The 23,428-nt window shown below is 41.8% G+C and overlaps 1 protein-coding gene across 2 annotated transcripts; it reads left to right on the top strand.

Moving 5' to 3' along the window:
- Window positions 1-3,403: 3,403 nt before the first annotated feature.
- On the top strand, window positions 3,404-21,901 carry LOC139413782 (ubiquitin-associated protein 1-like). Of its 2 annotated transcripts, XM_071161529.1 has the most exons (8): window positions 3,404-3,570; window positions 12,267-12,307; window positions 12,435-12,559; window positions 12,801-13,583; window positions 13,754-13,900; window positions 14,829-14,930; window positions 16,579-16,638; window positions 19,213-21,896. In XM_071161529.1, exons 2-7 carry the CDS (start codon window positions 12,274-12,276, stop codon window positions 16,609-16,611), a joined length of 1,224 nt encoding a protein of 407 aa, XP_071017630.1. In that variant the 5' UTR covers window positions 3,404-3,570; window positions 12,267-12,273; the 3' UTR covers window positions 16,612-16,638; window positions 19,213-21,896. The 2 variants fall into 2 exon arrangements, with proteins under 2 accessions (XP_071017630.1, XP_071017629.1); XM_071161528.1 differs by lacking the exon at window positions 16,579-16,638 and having other exon boundaries at window positions 19,213-21,901.
- Window positions 21,902-23,428: the final 1,527 nt, after the last annotated feature.

The raw sequence follows: 23,428 nt of genomic DNA, 5'->3' as shown, positions 1-23,428 counted from the left end.
CAACAATGCAAGAAAAATACATCTTGAATAAAAAATTAATGAGTAAAATGTTGTTTTTAAAAAATAAAGATTTATTTAAAGAGCAGCAGTAAAATAACAGTACAGGGGGTACCGGTACATGGTCAATGTGTGGTGGCACAGGTTAGTTGAGGTGATTAATATGTAGAGTTAAAGTGACTATGCATAGATAATAAACAGAGAGTATTGGGGCTCCGGTACCGCTTGCCGTGCGGTAGCAGAGAGAACAGTCTATGACTTGGGTGGCTGGAGTCTTTGATGATTTTTAGGGCCTTCCTCTGACACCGCCTGGTATACAGGTCCTGGATGGCAGGAAGCTTGGCCCCAGTGATGTACTGGGTCGGACGCACTACCCTCCGTAGTGCCTTACAGTCGGAGGCCAAGCAGTTGCCATACCAGGCAGTGATGGTAGTGATGCAACCACAGACACATCGATGAGAATGGGGGCATCATTTAAAAATCATGTTAATCACCATAAATGCACACGGAGTGAGTCCATGCAACTTATTATGCAACTTATTATGTGACTTGTTAATCACTTTTTTACTCCTGATCATATTTAGGCTCACCATAACAAAGGGGTTGAATACTTATTGACTCAAGACATGTCAGCTTTTCATGTTTAATTAATTAATTAAAAAACATAAATCAACTTTGATACAATGGGGTGTGTAGGCCATTGAATAAAAAAAAACAACATTTAATCTATTTCAAATTCAGGCTGTAACACAACAAAATGTGAAAAAAGTTAAGAGGTGTGAACACTTTCTGAAGTACATTCGTAAAGTATTCAGACCCCTTCACTATTTCCACATTTTGTTATTTTACAGCCTTTTTCTAAAATGTATAAAATTATTTTTTCCCTCATCAATCTACAAACAATACCACATAATAACAAAGTGAAAACATTTAAAAAAAGGTTTTACATAAGTATTTAGATCCTTCGCTATGAGACTCTAAATTGAGCTCAGGTGCATTCTTTTTTCCATTGATCATCCTTGAAATGTTTCTACAACGTCGTAAATTCAATTGATTGGACATGATTTGGAAAGGCACACACCTGTTTATATAAGATCCCACAGTTGACAGTGCATGTCAAACAAAAACCAAACCATGATGTCGAAGGGATTGTCCGTAGAGCTCCGAGACAGGATTGTGTCGAGGCACAGATCTGGGAAAGGGTGCCAAAAAATATCTGCAGCATTGAAGGTCCCCAAGAACACAATTGCCTCCATCATTCTTAAATGAAAGAAGTTTGGAACCACCTAGACTCTTCCTAGAACTGGCAACCCCGCCAATCTGAGCAATTGGGGGAGAAGGGGCTTGGTCAGGGACGTGACCAAGAACCCGATGGTCACTCTGACAGAGCACCAGATATTCCACTGTAGAGATAGGAGAACCTTCCAGAAGGACAACCATCTCTGCAGCACTCCACCAATCAGACCTTTATGGTAGAATGGCCAGATGGAAGCCACTCCTCAGTGGCATGATCACTACAGTGAATCATGGTGGTGGCAGCATCATGCAGTGGGGATGTTTTTCAGCAGCAGGGAGAATAGTCACAATCGAGGGAAAGATGAACGGAGCAAAGTACAGAGAGATCCTTGATGAAAACCTGCTCCAGCCAAGACAACGTAGGAGTGTATTCGGATCAAGTCTCTGAATGTCCTTGGGTGGCCCAGCCAGAGTCCGGACTTGAACCTGATCAAACATCTCTGGAGAGACCTGAAAATAGCTGTGCAGCAAAGCTCTCCATCCAACCTGAAAGAGCTTGAGAGGATCTGCAGAGAAGAATGGGAGAAACTCCCCAAATACAGGTGTGAGAAGCATGTAGCGTCATACCCAAGAAGACTCGAGGCTGTAATCACTGCCAAACGTGCTTCAACAAAGTACTGAGTAAAGGGCCTGAATACCTATGTGAATGTGAAATTTGCTTTTTTTATTTTTAATAATTTTGCAAACATTTCTCAAAAACTGTTTTTGCTTTGTCTTTATATGGTATTGTGTGTAGATTGGTGAGGGGAAAAAACAATGTAACACATTTTAGAATAAGGCTGTAACGTAACAATATGGAAAAAGTCAAGGGTTCTGAATACTTCAAGAATGCACTGTGTATGGCTCTAAAGCATGCTACACAAATTATTGGGAAAGATAGACCATCCAAAGTGATGATAATCTAGATTTCACAATCATTAGGTATTGAGGCATTTTCCTAAACTGGATCTTTACATCATAAAGGCTACTGTGGTACAGTACACTTGCATTTGACTGTTGATGATGATGACATCACTATTGATTTGATAATGTCAGTTCTGATGTTATCCTTGATCAATGCATTGGAAGGAATATAAGTGTGTGGCTGATCTTAGTTTCATTCAAGGCACAATCTGGGATATTACCTGCTGTTCAATTGTCATTTCAATTAGCATATCATATTGTAGGGAACTTAGACTAACACCCAGCCATCTCGTCAAGAGACTCAGGATTGAGTTGGGCTACCCCCCGAATTCGTTATGTTGGTGTGGGGACATGTTTTTAGAATGAAGGGTGTTGAGTAGTGACCTTGGTACAACACCTTACCTGGACCTATTTGTGTAATGCATAAGGTGTTGAACTAACAGTCACATGGACCTGGGTTTGGATTTGAGAGTGGTTACATTTCCCCAGCACCATCCCTTAACTTTATACCAAACCAAACCTTAGGATTGTGGCTTTAAAGAGATTTGTAGCCGTGATCAGATGAAGCTTTAGTGCTATTTTGTTCTGAAAGGTCTTCATGCATAATGCTGAAGTATCTCATGGTGATAAGCTTTTGGGCAATATCATACCAACATTGGACACCAAGCTTGTCACTGTTTTATGAAAATTATCAATAAACTCAACGACATTGGCATGGTTATGGTTCTCAAGGGAACACTAACCATGTTTCCATGTAAACACTTGACTGACTAGCCATCATGATCTCCTGATCCCTATTCAGTTCAGACAATATTGGAGGGGATTAAATAATGAATGAATCCAGAGTAGGGTGACAAAAATCTTATAAAGAAAATGTCTGGGAACATCTCTTCAGTGTTGCCAAAGGATGATAGACAAAAAAATACTATACATTGCACTGGCATGTGCCATTGTTTTATTTAATTGTTTTATGTTTTTGAAATTACATTTTGTGTTTTCTGAGATAAATTACATTCGTTTCTGTTATGGTTGTGTCCAAAGTGTATAATTTTCCTTTTTTTAATGTAAAAAAATATTACAAAAACGTACACAACAAACTATTATGTGCAATTCAATGTGATGAGAGAATGCTGTGAATAAAATTACATTGCACCCTGTATGTTTATTTATCTACACTTGTGTCGTCATCAAGTGAAAACGTGACTTCAAACAGGAACCATAGGAAGGAAGGCGAATAAATCAAGATGGCGTTCCACTATGAAGCATGAAAGAGATTTCGATTCCAATAACATTTATTTTAACAAAGTTTGAAGGTGTCTTTGCTTTTAGGTGTACGTACGTTTTTGGAAAAGCAAGACGGAGCAGATAATACGGGTAAGGGGGTTAATGGAAGATGTTATCTCAGTTTTCTTTCAGGGGCGGTGGCGGAGAGGGAGTGAACTAGCCAGCACTGTCTAGTGCAGGCCACCAAACTAACATTAGCTAGCTAACGTTATCTAAAATGTCCACATCGGATATTCTTTATTTCTGATTGTCTTCCTTCCAGATTTTCAGTTAAGGTTTACGTTAACTTGTGGGTTATTTTGTGTCAGCTATCAAGCTAACGTTAGCTGGTCATGAAAAAGTTAGTTAGCTCATTTGTAGCTAACGTATTAACGTTAAACTGACAAAATTACCGTCCTATGCTATGTTAGCCTGCTATCTTTCTCCTCTTGAATTATCTTAATCTAACAGTTACTCGCCAATTGTTTTCCAAGGATAAATCACTCAAAATACCAGCTAACTATGTAGATAGTCACAAGCTGAGACAACCGAGCTAGCAGTCTACAGTCAGTAAGGGGTACTTTTATAGCCACTCTGACAGCTAGAAAAGTACACCCTAATGACTGTCATAGTTAGTTACGTTTTCGAGTACGTTCTTTACACATCACATGTATTTCATTTAATGAATTACTTAGCTAGTTACTGGAATGTTACTTCATAAAAAGTTGTCGCTACTCTTGCTACCTCTGTGGATGAGTCATGCAAGTATGACTCGTTCAATGTTTCCAAGATGAGATTACAGTTGGCTAGCTATAGCTGCTTGAAAATGTCACGTGTTTTTGTTGATTATGGTTTGAGTAAGTGCACTAAAATATGTTGCTAAGGACGGGTGGCCATTGCATCGACTGTCACTGCATCGACATTCCGACTGATCGAGCTATATTTTGCTCCATGGTACGCTAATAAGTCCACCCATTACTTTTTACATTTATTTTTTATTTCACCTTTATTTACATTTACAAGTGCGACCTGGTCAAGATAAAGTAAAGCATTGCGACACAAACAACAACAGAGTTACACATGGAATTAACAAGCTTACAGTAATATCACAATCGGGGAAAAAAAGTATATACAGTGTGTGCAAATGGCGTGAGGAGGTAAGGCAATGAGTAGCGAAGTAATTACAATTTAGCAAATGAACACTGGAGTGATAGATGAGCAGATGGTGATGTGCAAGTATAAATACTGGTGTGCAAAAAAGTAAATAAAAACAATATGGGGATGAGGTAGGTAGATTGGGTGGACTATTTACAGATGGGCTATGTACAGCTGCAGCGATCGGTTAGCTGCTCAGATAGCTGATGTTTAAAGTTAGTGAGGGAAATATAAGTCTCCAGCTTTAGCGATTGTTTTTATTTTTTATTTGAATTTTATTTTTAGTATTTAAAAAAAAAAATAATAATAATTTGCAATTCGTTCCTGTCATTGGCAGCAGAGAACTGGAAGGAAAGGTGGCCAAATGAGGTGTTGGCTTTGGGGATGACCAGTGAGATATACATGCTGGAGCTCATGCTACGAGTAGGTATTATCGTGACCAGTGAGCTAAGGCGGCGCTTTACCTAGCAAAGACTTATCGATGACCTGGAGCCAGTGGGTCTGGCGACGAGTATGTAGCGAGGGCCAGCCGACGAGAGCATATACAGGTCACAGTGGTGGGTGGTATATGGGGCTTTGGTGACAAAATGGATGGCCCTGTGATAGACTGCATCCAGTTTGCTGAGTAGAGTATTGGAAGCTATTTTGTAAATGACATCGCTGAAGTCGAGGATCGGTAGGATAGTCAGTTTTACGAGGGTATGTTTGGTGGCGTGAGTGAAGGAGGCTTTGTTGCGAAATAGAAAGCCGATTTGATTTTGGATTGGAGATGTTTAATATGAGTCTGGAAGGAGAGTTTACTGTCTAGCCAGACACCTAGGTATTTGTAGTTGTCCACATATTCAGTCAGAACCGTCCAGAGTAGTGATGCTTGTCGGGCGGGCGGATGCAGGCAGCAAACGGTTGAAAGCATGCATTTGGTTTTACTAGTGTTTAAGAGCAGTTGGAGGCCATGGAAGGAGAGTTGTGTGGCATTGAAGCTCGTTTGGAGGTTAGTTAGCACAGTGTCCAGGGAAGGGCCAGAAGTATACAGAAGAGTGTCGTCTGCGTCGAGGTGGATCAGGGAATCACCCGCAGCAAGAGCGACATCTTTGATATATACAGAGAAACGAGTCGGCCCAAAAATTGAACCCTGTGGTACCTCCCCATAGAGACTGCCAGAGGTCCGGACAACAGGCCCTCCGATTTGACACACTGAACTCTGAGAAGTAGTTGGTGAACCAGGCGAGGCAGTCATTAGAGAAACCAAGGCTGTTGAGTCTGCCGATAAGAATACGGTGATTAACAGAGTTGAAAGCCTTGGCCAGGTCGATGAAGACAGCTGCACAGTACTGTCTTTTATTGATGGCGATTATGATATCGTTTAGTACCTTGAGCGTGTCTGAGGTGCACCCGCTCGAAAACCGGATTGCATAGCAGAGAAGGTGCGGTGGTATTTGAAATGGGCAGTAATCTGTTCATTAACTTGGCTTTCGAAGACTTTATAAAGTTAGGGCAGGATGGATATAGGTTTATAACAGTTTGGGTCTAGAGTGTCACCTGCATTGAAGAGGGGGATGACCGCGGCAGCTTTCCAATCTTTAGGGATCTCAGACGACTTGCCTAAAAAGTGTTGTGATCCCGAAGTATGATCTGCTTCTGGGGGGCCGTCTTACATAAAGTAAACAGTGTTTTAAAAATGTTAATATAAGGAATTTGTGTACCTTTTACTTAGTACTTTTCCCACCATTGTATGTTTTAAACCAGCTGCTTTTAGACTTTTACTAAAGTAGAATTTTACTGGGTGACTTGAACTTTTAATTTAGTCATTTTAGGGCACTGAGTGGTGTAGTGGTCTAAGGCACCACAGTGCTAGAGGCGTCACTACACACCCGGGTTCGATCCCGGGCTGTATTACCACTGGCCGCAATCGGGAGTCCCATAGAGCAGCGCACAATTGGGCAATCATTGTCTGGGTTAGGGGAGGGTTTGGCCGGGGTATTCCGTCATTGTAAATTAGAATTTGTTCTTAATTGACTTGCCTAGTTAAATAAAAAAAATACATATATGGGGTACTAGTACAGAGTGGATTTTTCCTGGGGTATGAGGAAATTGGGGTAAATATTTACATTTACAGTGCCTTCAGAAAGTATTCACACACCTTGACTTTTTCCACATTTCTTTGTTACAAATTGGTATTGATGTATTTAATTGTTATTATTTTTCATCGATCTACACACTTCTCTGTCAGTGGAAGAAATATTAATATTTGTATAACATCTATTGAAAAAAAAATGGTATTAGGTAAGTGTCCAAACCTGTGAGTGTTAGAATTACCTTTCGTAGTGATTACAGCTGTGGGTCTTTCTGGGTAAATCGCTAAGAGCTTCCCGCATCTGGATTGTGCAACATTTGCCAATTTTATTTTGATTATTTTCAAAATTCTTCAAGGTCTGACAAATTTGATGTTGATCATTGCTAGACAATCATTTTCAGATTTTCAAGCAGATTAATATGTGCTATCTTTTAAAAATAAATACATTTAACCAAGAACAAATTATTATTTACAATGATGGCCTACCAGGGAACAGTGGTTTAACTGCCTTGTTAAAACCCGGGTTAACTGCTTTGTTCAGGGGCAGAACAACAGATTTCTTTACCTTGTCAGCTCGGGGATTCGAGCTGGCCCAACGCTCTAACCACTAGGCTACCTGCCACCCCAGGTGACTAGGCCACTCGAACATTCACTGTCTTGGAAAGCAACTCATGTAGATTTGGCCTTGTGTTTTAGGTTGTCCTGCTGAAAGGTGAATTCATATCAGTGTCTAGTGGAAAGCAGACTGATCCCGGTTTCCACTAGGATTTTGCCTGTGCTTAGCTTCATTCCGTTTTTTAAATTTTTTATCATGAACAATTCCCCAGTCCATAACGATTACATGCATACCCACAATATGATAGACTGTTCTCTCTGCTACCGCACGGCAAACGGTACTGGAGCGCTAAGTACTGGACCAAAAGGCTCCTGAACAGCTTCTACCCCCAAGTCATAAAACTGCTAAATAGTTAACCAAATATGTTACATGACAAAATGTATGTGGACACATGATTGTCGAACATCTCATTCCAAAATCATGGGCATTAACGTGGAGTTGGTCCTCCCCTTTGCTGCTATAACAGCCTCAACTCTTCTGGGTAGGCTTTCTACTAGATGTTGGAACATTGCTACGGGGACTTGCTTCCATTCAGCCACGAGCATTAGTGAGGTCGGTAACTGATGTTGGGCAATTAGGTCTGGCTCGCAGTCGGCGTTCCAATTCATCCCAAAGGTGTTTGATAGGGTTGAGGTCAGGGCTTTGTGCAGGCTAATCAAGTTCTTCCACACCGATCTCTACAAACCATTTCTGTGTGGAACTCACTTTGTGCACAGGGGCATTGTCATTCTGAAACAGGAAAGGGCCTTCCCTGAACTGTTGCCACAAATTTGGAAGCACAGAATTGTCTAGAATGTCATCGTATGCTGTAGCATTAAGATTTCCCTTCACTGGTACTAAGGGGTCTAGCCCGAACCATGAAAAACAGCACCAGACCATTATTCCTCATCCACCAAACTTTACAGTTGGCACGGCATTGGGACTGGTAGCATTCTCCTGGCATCAGCCAAACCTAGATTTGTCTGTCGGATGGTGAAGCGTGATTCATCACTCCCGAGAACGTGTTTTCTCTGCTCCAGAATCTAATGGTGGCGAGCTTTACACTACTCCAGCCGATGCTTGGCATTGTTCATGGTGCTCTTAGACTTGTGTGTGGCTGCTCAGCCATAGACACCCATTTTTTGAAGCTCCCGATGAACCGTTCTTGTGCTGACATTGCTTCCAGAGGCAGTTTGGAACTCGGTAGTGAGTGTTGCAACCGAAGACTGATGATTTTTGCATGCTACAAGCACTTGGCTATCCCGTTCTGTGAGCTTGTGTGGCCTACCACTTCACGCTGTGGTGTTGTTGCTCCTGTTCTGTGAGCTTGTTTCCACTTCACAATAACAGCACTTACAGTTGACAGGGGCAGCTTTAGCAGGGCAGAAATTTGTCAGACTTGTTGGAAAGGTGGCATCCTAAGACTGCACCACATTGAAAGTCACTGAGCTCTTCAGTAATGCCATTCTACTGCCCATGTTTGTCTATGGAGATTGCATTGCTGTGTGCTACATTTTTATACACTTGTCAGCCACAGTTGAAATATCAGAATCCACTCATTTGAATGCGTGTCCACATAGTTTTGTGTGTATAGATAGTCCAGGTAGCTACATTCTACTGTCTGCATCGACTCCTTTATGACTCTGCACACATAATGGACGACATACACAATGCACACTAGTCACACACTCATCACATATGCTTCTGCCTATCTATCCTATTGCCTCATCACTTTACCATTACGGCCCTACCTACAGTGCCTTCAGAAAGTAATCACACCCCTTTACTTTTTCCACATTTTGTTGTTACAGCCTGAATTTAAAATTGACGGAATTGCATTTAACTGACCAACACACAATTTCCCATTTTAATGTCAGTTAAGTTATTTCAATCAATAAGTATTCAACCCCTTTGTTATGGCATGCCTTAAAAATGTGCTTAACAATTCAGAAGTTGCTTGTACTCTGTGTGCCATAAGTGTTTAACATGATTTTTGAATGGCTACCTTATCTGTGTACCCCACACATACAATTATCTGTGAGGGCACCTATTGGTAGATGGGTAAAAAAAACAATAAAGCAGACATTGAGTATCCCTTTGCGCATGGTGAAGTTATTAATTACACTTTGGTTGTTTTCTCAATACACCCAGTCACTACGAAGATGCATGTGTCCTTCCTAACTCAGTTGACGGAGAGGATTTAATCATAAGACCAATGGTGACTAAAACAGATTGAGTTTAATGGCTGTGATATGAGAACGGAGGATGAATCAACAACATTGTAGTTACTCCACCATACTAACCTAAATGACAGAGTGAAAAGGAAGACTGTAAAGAATTAAAATATTCCAAAACATGCATCCTGTTTGCAGCAAGTAATACTGCAAAAAATGTGCAAAGCAATTAGCATTTTGTCCTGAATGCAAATTTATGTTTGGGGCAAATTCAACGCAATGCATTAGAGGATCACTCTCCATATTTTCAAGCATAGTGTTGGTTGCATCATGCTATGGGTATGCTTGTAATCATTAAGAACGGGAGTTTTTCAGGATTAAAAAATCAACTGAATGGAGCTAAGCACATGCAAAATGTTAGATGAAAACCTGTTTGTCTGCTTTCCACCAGGCACAGGGAGATACATTCACCTTTCATCAGGACAATAACATAAAACACAAGGCAAATCCACACAAGTTGCTTACCAAGAAGACCGTGAATGTTCCTGAGTGGCTGATATTTTCAAGTAGATGTAAGTCAACTCTGTCAAGAACTGAAAGTGGTTGTCTAGCATTGAACCATTTGACAGATCTTGAAGAATATTACAAAGAATAATGGGCTAATGTTGCACAATACAGGTGTGGAAAGCTCTTCGACTCATCCAGAAAGTCTCACAGCTGTAATCGCTGCTAAAGGTGCTTCTACAGAGTATTGATTCAGGGGTGTGAATACTTATGTAAATGAGACATTTCTGTATTTCATTTTCAATACACTTGCTCAAATGTCAAACTTGTTTTTACTTTGTCATCGTGGGGTATTGTGTGTAGCTGGGTGAGAAAATAAGTCCAACGGTATAAATACTTTCTGAAGGCACTGTAATATGCCCCCATGGATATACCACTGTGTTTCTACAAAGGGGGCCTGTATGGTAGCTTTTTGGGAGAGGGGGCTCCCCAGTTGCCTGGCTATTCAGACTCCTTGCTCCGGGCCAAACACTACGCCACACCTACGGACGTTGATTTCTTCCCCGCAATGAGTCTGGATCTGAGTACCTCCCCAAACGCTTTACAGAATGCGAACACATTCGGTTTTCAGCTGTGCTAACATAATTGCAAAAGGGTTTTCTCATGCTCAATTAGCCTTTTTTTTTTTAAATGATAAACTTGGATTAGCTAACACAACGTGCCATTGGAACACAGGAGGGATGGTTGCTGTTAATTGGCCTCTACACCTAATGTAGATATTCCATTCGAAAGTCGGCCGTTTCCAGCTACAATAGTCATTTACAACATTAACAATGTCTACACTGTATTTTGGATCAATTTGATATTTTAATAGACAAACATGCTTTTCTTTCAAAAACAAGGACATTTCTAAGTAACCACAAACTTTTGAACGGTAGTGTATAATCTGTTTTTGCTTTGTCATTATGGGGTATTGTGTGTAGATTGAGGGGATTAAAAAAATAATGAAACATTTTAGAATAAAGCTGAAATGTAACAATGTCTAAAAAATGATAAATAAAGTCAAGGGGTCTGTACTTCCAAATGCTCTGTATAATGGTGGATATGGTGTTGATGTTTTGTGTTGTTTCAGGGTGTTTTCACACTTGGTCCCGTTCAACCAATTTTTGTGTACTCAGTGCAGTTCTCTTAGTTTCTTTGTGCAGTGTGAACTCTCCAAATGAACTCAGACCCGTCAAAAGATCCCCGAACTGTAACCATCTCGTGAGGTGGTCTGAGTTTGGTTCTCTTGAATTCAGCGGTCTGGTTCTCCTTTTTTGAAGACAATTTTAACGCATAGCTCCCCAGGTTTGCATGTCATTATTCCCGTACCACACACTAGACTACTACAACACATTCCAAAATGTCTTTGTTCAGATTGTTTGCATTATGTGATCAATAGGCTGAGAGCTTCATAAGCTGTTCATTGATTGTGGGGTTTGAATAGTGTGAGAAGACGACATGTTTGGTGAGAAACAGATTTTGTACTATATTTTAGCTCTTAACGGGGTAGTAGCCTACCTTGTACAAATGTTTTTTTCAATTACAGCGTTGATTGAATAATTGCGGAATAAATAATCAAATGTATTTAAAGCCCTTTTTTACATCAGCAGATGTCACAATACAGAAACCCAGCCTAAAACACCAAAAAACCAAGCAATGCAGATGTAGAAGCATGGTGGCTAGGAAAAACTACCTGGAAATGCAGGAACCTAGGAAGAAACCAGGTTATGAGGGGTGGCCAGTCCTCTTCTGGCTGTGCTATATGGAGATTATAACAGAAAATGGCCAAGATGTTCATAGATGACCAGCAGGGTATTATAATAATAGTGGTAGTTATTCTGTTACCAATCAAATGCAAATATTAATAGCATCTTCTGATTGCAATTCTGTTTCATATTTTAACTAAATGCTGTCAATGTATTAGCGTACAAAATGTATAACTAGCTGTCCAATAACGCTTTCTGATTGAATGGCTTGTCCTACACATTGTAAAAACCCAGAATGCATGTTGGAAAGAGATATTGGTTCCTTTCTTAACATAGCAATGTGAATGCAAAGAGGACCACAAAATAGTTGAAGTGAACTGGCAAAAGAGTTGAGTCCTCAGTCAAAGGCAAGGGCAGTGTGAATACAAAGAGAACTGACTTCTTTTGCTCTTTGTTTTTACCCCAGAGTTCACTTTTAAATAGGACTGTGTGAAAACACCCTCACTGCTTCCTCTAAGGAATCTCTCGTTCATTCAAGAGCCCTTTGTGTTTTACAGACTATAAATGGCTGCGAGGAAGTCTGATACCCACAACAATGGTGAGTGTGTCTGTCTTTCGGCCTCTTCCTCTGTTCTCCATCTGCTCATTTTGTTTTAAAAATATTCCTGCATTTGCGTCATGGTGTCATTTTTTATTTAGGCCATTCATTCATCCTGTTTTTCCAGGACCCATCAGCTACCTTGATGATGTTCCATTTAAAATCAACGATAAGTTCCGCTGCCCTGCCAAAGTGGGTCTTCCTGTTGGCTTCTGCCTGCCTGACTGTCTCTCTGTGCTTGCAGACCTGCAGGTAAGCCTTCTGATTTATGTCACTGTTGCATCAAGCGTTTCAATGATGGGGATGCTTGGTAATTTTTATCGCTTCCCTGTAATATTAGTCTGTATTAGGAGGGCACCTCTGTAAATGTTGAAAATAAGATCTCATGACTCAACCAGATTCACCCGGGTTGATTAGTCTCGGTTCCTTTAGTCCTTTGTCTGCTGCTCCGCTCTAACTAGTCATGCTGGTTGTCTCTCTTTGGGCACTGCAGTATGACTTCTCCCTGGAGAGGCGGAGTGTGCGCTGGGGTGCGGAGCTGGCCGAGGCCAGGGCAGCGGAGGCCCGAGCTGCAGAGGTGGCCAGGGTGGAGTTGGAGAGCAGGGAGCACTCACCCCCCGCACAAGACCCTGACGGGGGATTGGCCGGCGGGGGCAAGAGGCCTCGCCCCGCCGAGGAGCAGGATGCTCTCCCGCCCGCATTGAATCCGCTGATGGCCGCACTGCGCCACAACGCTATCCTCACCCCGCTGCCCGCGCCCGCCAGGCAGACCGCTCCCAGCATCCCGGAGCCCCAGTACCTTAACCTGGCTGACTTTGAGCGCGAGGAGGACCCCTTCGACAAGCTGGAGCTGAAAACGCTGGACGATAGGGAGGAGCTGCGCAACATCCTCCAGAGCCAGCCACAGCCCCAGCAGCAGTCTGTATCCCCACCTGGGGAACCCCAGCCCGAGCTGGCATCGCGAGGCAGCACGCCTCCACCCCAACTCCTCGCCACCAGCCTTCCGGCAAAAACGGCCTTTTCCCTCAACGGGCTGGTGGCGCAACTGGACATGGACAGAGCTGGGAGTCTGGCCCAGGGACGGACAATGGACCCAGACCGGCCCTGCAACATCCGCTCGCTGACCTTCCCCAAGCTGTCGGACCAAGGGGACTTGTTATTTGACTCCTACTCTCCAGCCCCTGTACCACCTAGCCTATCCACCGGCAGCCCACCGGCACCCCAGCAGAAGACAGAGGAGCCACCCAGGCACACCCAAAATGGGGCACCAAAGCAGGTAAGCTTACACAAAGAAGGTGAAGTGGGTCGTTGCTTCGTTTCAATTACTAAATGTATTGCTTAATTATTTCAAACTTCTGAAAAGCTTAGAGGTTTTGTGGACCAGAGGAAGATGCTTTTTTTGGACTCTTATACAGATGTGATGCTATAAAAACTCTCTCTGCAAAGATAAATGCAGGTCCTCTCCCGTGCGGCGCGGCACTGCTCAACCTGTCTCCCAGTGGGCGGCAATGTGTGGAGACCATCGTGTCCATGGGGTACTCCTACGAGGGGGTCCTGCGGGCCATGCAGAGGCGAGGCCAGAATGTGGAGCAGGTACGCCCCTCCGCTCTCCCTCCCGATCACAGCACCCTAGGCCCATTTTCTCTACACAGATCTGTTACAAAGAAATGTTCTATTTGATTCTGAGCTGTCATTCACTCACTGCCCATTGCGCCCAGATAATTTTCTGTGTCATGGTTGACTGTGAAGTCATCAGGTGTCTACGTTATGTGATTGTCTGTCTTGACAAAAAAGTCCACCAGGCAACAAGTTGAGGATGGTTTTTGTGAATAGATGAATTGCGTTTACACAGTGTTTTCTTTTGTCTCAAAACACACCATCCATCACCTTTGTTTGATGCCTCAACACTATGATGGCATTGCAGTGATTGATTACAGTAGTACTGTAGGAGACACTCGTTAGGGGCTAGTTAACTCCCGAGTGGCGCAGTGGTCTAAGACACTGCATCTCAGTGCAAGACGCGAATCCAGGCTGTATCACATCTGGCTGTGATTGGGTGTCCCATAGGGCATCGCACAATTGGCCCATCGTCATCCGGGTTTGGCTGGGGCAGGCCATCATTGTAAATAAGAATTTGTTCTTAACTGACTTGCCTAGTTAAATAAAGGTTACAAAAAAACATTTGAATAAACATTAGCTAACAATGGAATTACAGAGTGGTAGTTGATACGTTGGACAGCTAACTTCCAAAATGAAAGTGTCCTCAAGCATCACGCAAGTACAATATTTTATCATGTGAATTTAGCTATCCCTCTAATCAACAATGAATATTCATGTATTTCTATTAAATGTCAACATTAGCTATTTCATAAATTCACCTCCAAGAATTTGGTCACCATCATATTTGCAGTCATAATTATCTTGCTCTCAGCTTGTAAAACCACCTAGCAAATAGACAGTCTGGACTTGCACATGAAGCCATCACCAAAAGATCAACAATGTCTGTCATCCTGTGACCCAGGTGCTGGAGTACCTGTTTACTCATACGCGTCTTTGTGAGCGGGGATTTGAGCCCAGTGCCGTAGAGGAGGGCTTAGAGATGTACCAGTGCTCTGAAGAGAAGGTGAGTCCACCTACAGTCTCTACCGTCACATACACTGATATGCACGTTTATACAGATGAACTCAGCATGCAGAACCAAAGACAGTTAGGATGACTAGCCAGCCAACTCCATTATCTCTGTTTCAACACACAAATGTTGAGTGGCCTAAGTTAAGGTTCACTTCCAGTTTTCCCTGAACTTAGATACACCAAGCATGTTCCGTTCTCCTCCCTCCACCTTTCTTCTCAAATGTGTGGTGGCCTAGGGAAAGTAATTAATTTGCGTTGGGATATTGACTATTTCAGAAAATTGCAAACTGTCCCAAATCCAGATATATTTCTGACCCTGAGGACAAAATAATAAAGAATACAACTGCATTCTAAGATACCGTTATTTAAAAAAAATCCATTAACACTTGAGAGAAGAACACCAACACTGATTGATTGTTTCAAAATATTTATTGTCACTATTTATTCTGAACAAAAATATAGACATTTCAAGTGTTGGTTTGTTTTTTTATGAGCTGAAGTAAAATATCCCGGTTTCGGGGCTGTCGCTGGGCAATACGGACTTTCAGCTCCCTCCAAAGATTTTCTATTGGGTTCAGGTCTGGAGACTGGCTAGGCCACTCCAGGACCTTTAAATGCTTCTTACGAAGCCACTCCTTAGTTGCCCTGGCTGTGTGTTTTGGGTCGTTGTCATGCTGGAAGACCCAGCCACAACCCATCTTCAATGCTCTTACTGAGGGAAGGAGGTTGTTGGCCAAGATCTTGCGATACATGGCCCGATCCATCCTCTTCTCCAAACGGTGCAGTTGTCCTGTCCCCTTTGCAGAAAAGCATCCCCAAAGAATGATGTTTCCACCTCCATGCTTCACGGTTGGGATGGTGTTCTTGGGGTTGTACTCATACTTCTTCCTCCAAACACGGCGAGTGGAGTTTAGACCAAAAAGCTCTATTTTTGTCTCATCAGACCACATGACCTTTTCCCGTTCCTCCTCTGGATCATCCAAATGGTCATTGGCAAACTTCAGACGGGCCTGGACATTCGCTGGCTTGAGCAGGGGGACCTTGCGTGCGCTGCAGGATTTTGATCCATGACGGCGTAGTGTGTTACTAATGGTTTTCTTTGAGACTGTGGTCCTAGCTCTCTTCAGGTCATTGACCAGGTCCTGCCGTGTAGTTCTGGGCTGATCCCTGACCTTCCTCATGAGCATTGATGCCCCACGAGGTGAGATCTTGCATGGAGCCCCAGACCGAGGGTGATTGACCGTCATCTTGAGCTTCTTCCATTTTCTAATAATTGCACCAACAGTTGTTGCCTTCTCACCAAGCTGCTTGCCTATTGTCCTGTAGCCCATCCCAGCCTTGTGCAGGTCTACAATTGTATCCCTGATGTCCTTACACAGCTCTCTGCTCTTGGCCATTGTGGAGAGGTTGGAGTCTGTTTGATTGAGTGTGTGGACAGGTGTCTTTTATACAGGTAACGAGTTCAGGTGCAGTTAATACAGGTAATGAGTGGAGAACAGGAGGGCTTCTTAAAGAAAAACTAACAGGTCTGTGAGAGCTGGAATTCTTACTTGTTGGTAGGTGATCAAATACTTATGTCATGTAATAAAATGCAATTACTTAAAAATCATACAATGTGATTTTCTGGATTATTGTTTTAGATTCCGTCTCTCACAGTTGAAGTGTACCTATGATAAAAATTACAGACCTCTACATGCTTTGTAAGTAGGAAAACCTGCAAAATCGGCAGTGTATCAAATACTTGTTCTCCCCACTGTGTATGTATATAATGTGTGTGTGTGTGTACAAACAAAGCATGTGTTTAGTGAGTCTGCAAGATCAGAGTTGGATTGGAATTGGACCCTTTTACATTCAAAATGTAATGAGTACTTTTGGGTGTCAGGGAAAACATATGGAGTAAAACGTACATTATTTAAAAAAAACTAAAAGTACATTAAGTTAGTTGTCAAAAATATAAATAGTAATGTACAGATACCCCCAAAAAAACAACTTAAGTAATACTTTCAAGTATATTTACTTAAGTACATTACACCACTGCACATCCAGCTTCTTCACGTGCGGGATCGATTGAGACCAGTCACTTGGACAGCTGATGAAACTGAGGAGTATTTCTGCCTGTAATAAAGCCCTTTTGTGGTGGAAAGACTCATTTTGATTGGCTGGGCATGGCTCCTCCCAGTGGGTGGGCCTATGCCCACCCATGGCTGCCCTCTTGCCCAGTCATGTGAAATCCATAAATTCCTTAACTAACTCAGTAAAATCGTTGAAATTGTTACATTCTGCGTTTTATTTACACAAGTGTAAAGGAATTAATAAGAATATGTACATAAAAAAAAATATGTGCGATGGCCGAACGGCGTATACAAGATGCAGTAGATGCTATAGAGTACAGTATATACATATGAGATGAGTAATGTATGTAAACATTATATAAAGTGGTATTGTTTAAAGTGGCTAGTGATACATTTATTACATAAATTTTTTCATTGTTAAAGTGGCTAGAGATGAGTCAGTATGTTGGCAGCAGCCACGCAATGTTAGTGATGGCTATTTAAGTCTGATGGCCTTGAGATAGAACCTGTATTTATTTCGGTCCCTGCTTTGCACACCCATCTGATGACGAAGTGTAAACATGTTTTTAGAAATGTTAACAAATGTATTAAATCACAAATTTCAAATTTACGTAAGTATTCACACCCATGAGTCAATACATGGTAGAATCCCCTTGCATGTTTTGGAATATTATTTTATTCTGTACAGGCTTCCTTTTCACTCTGTCATTTCAGTTAGTATTGTAGAGTAACTACAATGTTGTTGATCCATCCTCAGTTTTCTCCTATCACAGGCATTAAACTCTAACTGTTTTAAAGTCGCCATTGGCCTCATGGTGAAATCCCTGAGTTGTTTCCTTACTCTCCGGCAATTGAGTTAGGAAGGACGTCTGTATCTTCGCAGTGACTGGGTGTATTGCTACACCATCCAAAAGTGTAATTAATAACTTCAAGTAATCTAACGGGTACTGGAAAGTGTTGCTGACGTCTCCATGGCGAGGAGAAACAATCTTGTCTGCTGAGGTTTTTCATACATGCAAAGTAAAAACAAAAATACTACAAGACAATTGCACAAAGCATAAATATAACAGTAGAGGCAAATAAAATAGTACAGTACTAGTGTGTAAAAGCAGATAGGGACTGGGTAGTGCCATGTAACTACGACCTGGTGTTGTTGAAGGCCCAGATGGCAGTGGGTAAGAAGGATTGAATTCATATTGATATTCATTCATTTGACACTCTCTGACAAACACACAGAGATTTCTAACAAACACACAAACCACTAGGTTGTCATTCTTACCTTAGCCAAGTGCTCCATGGTGAAGACCACCTTGTATCCAGTGCTGACAACCAGATCTTTGAGCCTGCCCATGATTTTATCAGTCTTATTTATTTGGGTCCATATTCAAGTAAATTGTCATGGAGACCATGTTGAAACCACTCAAAGTAATCCTTGATTAGCGATTATTCAGAGCTCAAAGTAATGACAACTAACTACCTAATCAAATAAAACATCACTTTATCTGAGAAGTCAGCTTCAACGATGATTGATGACTAATTAGAAAGCGGAAAGACTGTGTGCGTTTCTTACTACTAGGCTGAATGGAGCCCAATCCCATATTGCACCCCTCCTCACCTGTGCACTCATTCACACCGCCTCAAATATTTAAAGCATTGGATTGGTGTAGCTATGTTGGTAGGCAGTGAAGGCAAGTGGCTAGGGCTAGCATGAGATGTGATGCGGCTCGAATGACAGACAGCAAGATGCCTCTCGCTTCCAACCAGTTTAGGATAGGGCATCGGTTGCATTGCTACCTATTTTATTTTTGAACTGCAGAAATTGCTGCAATACTGTTAATATATTTGTAGCACTTTTCATGTCATTTTGGCCCGCTGATAGGCCTACCAACCGATCAAGCAACATTAGAAGGTGTGAAACTCATGAACGTTAGCTCCTGCGTAAGGCCACTTGAAGACAAAATGAAAATCCAACCCACTTGTATTCATAACTACATTGTTGATTGTAAATAACGACTTTATACTACTACGTTACTAATCAGATAGCTAATTATTGTCTAAACCAGCCTAATATCATTGATCTGTTCAGGTTCTCATAGATCGCCTTGCAAATGTTTGTAAAAAATAAAAATCTAGTTACATTTTTACAAACAATACGTAACAAGAATTCCCAATTACAATGTATGTTTTTCATGATTTCTTCAGGCCTTAGAGTTCCTGTCGCTGATGACACGGTTCGGCGAGATGGGCTTTGAAAGGGACACCATCAAGGAGGTGCTACTGGTGCACAACAACGACCAGGAAAAGGCTCTGGAGGACCTCATGTCCCGTGCCGCAGCCAGCTGAGCCCCCCCTTCAACCATCCACCCACATGCTCCTTGCTGGCTTCCTCCCACCCCACACACACATACACACACGCACAACCCCCATGTTTCAACAGTGTTGCAGCACAGAGGGGTGAACTCCGACCCAACGCAGCTCCTGACTTCCGCTCATGATCCCACTCTGTTCCACTCTCACACAGTGACTCTAAGCGAGCAAACACGTACACATCCATAGTCTATTCTTCTGTTCTTAGAGTGTGGGGGGGTAAATGGAAGAATATGAGGAGCACCTGCGAGTTGAGGTGGTTGGTTTGTGCTGACCACACCAGGGAAACTTGCCTGTTTTTTTTTTTTTCTTTTACATTTCCTAGCATGTCAATCGACGTGTGTGCACCGTGATGGTTGGAAAGGAGGCATGAACTTCCCAAAGGAGCATAAAGGAGGAGACCCAATGCTGCACAGCACTTTGGTGAGTGTGTCTGACTCTGTGGATGGGGACAATGGGCCCTGAACTAGGAGGAACCACTAGCCAGGCTCTACTTTCTACAGCACAGTTAACACTCCCAGCTAACTAAGCTGCCATCTTCCGCTGCCCAACATAGGCCTACAAAATGGTAGAGTGGAGGGGACGCCAAGTGGCCCATGTGTGACTAACTGACCGACTGACGCCAGAACCTAAAAACACAAATGGCATCGTCGCAGAACAGAGAACTGAGTTCAAGAAGTGCCCCCTCTGTTCCCGCGACTGGCGTTCACCGATCTTCCTCATCTTTTCTCTGCTGTCGTTTTGCTTGTTAATTTGTCCGTTTGTTCAAAAGGACACACATTGTTATTGTTTCCTGAGTCCTTGTATAGAGATTCTTTCTTTGCTTTCTGTTTTAGGAACTGCATTAACAAACCTTAAAAGTAATAATAACATAACTGATACTACTGCCCGTTGGCTCGTCCTGCACTGGAACGGACTGCAAGACCAGTGGAGAAGAGGTGGTCAAATTATTTTGCAGGAAACATGTCCAAACACATACAAACACTCACTGGCACAGAGAAGTGTGACAAACTGTACAGACACACACACACACACCTCGCCAACATAGATATTGACTTATTTAAAATTACACTGACATTTTTAGTAATAAAGAGATGAAATATGATCTAAAATGAGAACCTTGTATGAGAAGCAAGCACTAGGATGTAAGTGGTGCTTTGAAATGGTCCCTTTTGGTTTTGATTCAGACTGGACAGAGAGCTGGAAAAAAATAATTGTTTTTGCAACCTAAACTTTTGTGCAATATGTTTTATAATGTGTGACTGACTGGCATATTTTTGGGACCCAGTAAACCTTGGGTCTAAGCAGTGAGTAACTCCCAAAATGACAGATTGCCTTTGCTGGAGACACTCACTGGAGGAGGAAATCTGTAAAAAAAAAAACATTTGATTTAATTGTCTGCTGTCATTTACTCCCCTCATTACTGAAGATCAGGCTCTGCTATCAACTATGATTGTGATCTTTGTAACACACATTCATGCTGATCTGAAAGTGTTTTTGCCTCTTTGCCTGGTGTCGTGCATAGGAATCGGACTGGCAAATATTCCAAGAACGGGTCAGAAGATCAAACAGCTTGTCAGTTAAATGATTAACCAAATTCATTAGGGTGATTTATTTGATTTTATAATTGCATTTCATATAGCTATGTTTTCACCTTGCATCAACCCTTTTTTATTGACCTGTGTGTATGAGTCTACAGGTGATTTTTGAAGTGCCATGATGCTCTCCATTTAATGTTTGAATCTTGTGTGCAGAAAGCTGCTTTCCTCTCCCAACCAAGCAGCCAGTCGATTCAAGCTTCATGATTACTTGCCTAGTGTAATGACCAATGTCTTTAGAATACAACAGTCTTGATCTCTCTGGTAATCAAGAGGATCTCGTGACAAATTACAACATTAACATTTGATTTTAAGATTCAGAGCTGAGAAGTTGAATGCACTACAGGGGAATGTGACTGAAAATTGGCACTTACCTCTGAGGTTGTACCTAGTTCTACCAGAAGACATGTACAAATCAATTGTTGCAGATTTACATTATCACATAGGCCTACTATTATAAGAAGGATCTGTTATTGAGAGCATACGATCTGTGGAGTTTGATCTTTGTATTGATAATATGTTGGCAATACGTGTGTGTGCGTCTGCATCTGAGAGTGGTAGAGGAGAGCAGACCGAAGGGGCTTTCTGGTATTATAAGATGCCAAGCCACATGGAACATGGTGATGGTTGAGGGGAAAAAAATATTGCTGGCCTGCTTTCTGTATTGTGGACATTATTGGGTCTAATCTTAACTTGAGATCTTGGTTTTGTAGTAAGCCTCGGAGTCAGTGAGAGACTTGAAGTGTGGGTCTGATATGACATCTGGATTTTGATGTCTTAAATTATAAAAATAAGGAGTTGTGTTCCTGGTAGCCCCTGAAATGTGATTTAAAAAATGTCAGTTTACTCCTGAATCATTTGGCAATTCTTCAATGTGATTAAATGTACACATCTTTTCAATGGTGTGGCTGTTACTATTTATAAGGTGTATGGGTTGTTTTGTCCATGGTTATTGGAAAACAATGAATTTGTTAGTACTCAAGCAGATTAGAAATTATCAATATTTCATAGATTGGGGTGTTTCTCACTTAGTGTGTACAGCAGCACAATGGTGAAGCGACGACAATGCAAAGAGATGATTGTTCCCTGAGCATTATGAGTAATGGCAAAAAACTTTCAGTGGTGTGGTCAGCAGAAAAAAACAATGGAGCCATATTTCTGCTGTCTGTCAAAGCAGATCAGAGCTGTTCTGTTCATATACCATTACTGTGACATCACAGAGCATATAACGGTTTTGTTCCATGTCTGGTTCTATTTTGAAAATGCCAGAGTGTAAAATTACTTTTTGTGTTCACAGAGATCTCTAAGCTGTATAGGTGAAAGCAATACGGTTACAGCTAGACTTTGCCTATTGAGCAACTGAGTTGAGTAATAACCATACTGCTTACAACTAAGTAACCAGTCTTCTAGGACCTGTGAACACCACAAGTACTGTAGCCTGGTCTCAGATCTGTTTTTGTTATATTGCCAAATCCAATGCTGTCATTGTCAAGCCAAACATTAGGCATGATAATGAGTGACAATGAGTTTGTTTGACAGCACCGACAGACTGGGACTCAGGAAACACCAAAGAGAACTAGACTTAAATGGAACTAAGCTGAACGTGGGCTAAAAGCCATGGCATGACAATGTAGGCCATGACCTATATTTGTATTTCCTGTGTGCTTCCTTAATATACCATGTTTATTTTACTATTCCTGATCTTGACACTGTTGGGAATATAGACTTGTGATCAGACTAGATTATGTATTTTATTTGCAGGTCGTGACCAGTTGCTCAACTGTTCCAAGGCAGCAGAGGTTGCCTCAGACTGATCACCTTTCACAACCCTGACCCCTGTATGGTCTAGTCACTATTCTCTTGTGTAACGTAGCCTAATGTTGGACTAAAGGAGCATAACATAACTCCTTATAGTCCAAGGACCTTACATGTTCTGTTTAAAGACGAAATGGCTCTGGAAGCCAAAGCATCCAAATATTCCCTCTAAACATGAATCGATTCTCAATTGTGGTACTCTTCTATTAACATAAATCCCTCTTTCATATCACATCAAAAATATATTTGCAAAATGCACAACTACTGCAGACTGTTTTCAACCACGTTCAACACAGTTGCAGCTGACAGTATTTTTCAGTGAAAACACGCATCCTAACGCTTACACACAGCTGTCCGGAGATAGCTAATTAGCACAGTGGTGTTCACAGGAAAAATGGCTGTATGGGAACACTAGCCATAACCTTATAAAAGTGTGCAGGTCTTTTTATTTTTTTGAAAATTATTTCTCGCTAATATGAAAGATGAGGTGTTTATGCTTCCAAAACCGTACCGCTCGCAACGCGTGTTAACATTGAGACAGAATGTCGGGGCTCTTAACACAACTCCCCCATACAGAAGATGCCTTCGTCCAATGTTTTGTGTAATGTAATGGTTCTGAGAGTCCTGATCAAGGGCTT

Source organism: Oncorhynchus clarkii, chromosome 7, assembly GCF_045791955.1.
Source record: "Oncorhynchus clarkii lewisi isolate Uvic-CL-2024 chromosome 7, UVic_Ocla_1.0, whole genome shotgun sequence".
NCBI classification, from domain to species: domain Eukaryota; kingdom Metazoa; phylum Chordata; class Actinopteri; order Salmoniformes; family Salmonidae; genus Oncorhynchus; species Oncorhynchus clarkii.
This window is presented reverse-complemented; position numbering and strand designations above follow the sequence as displayed.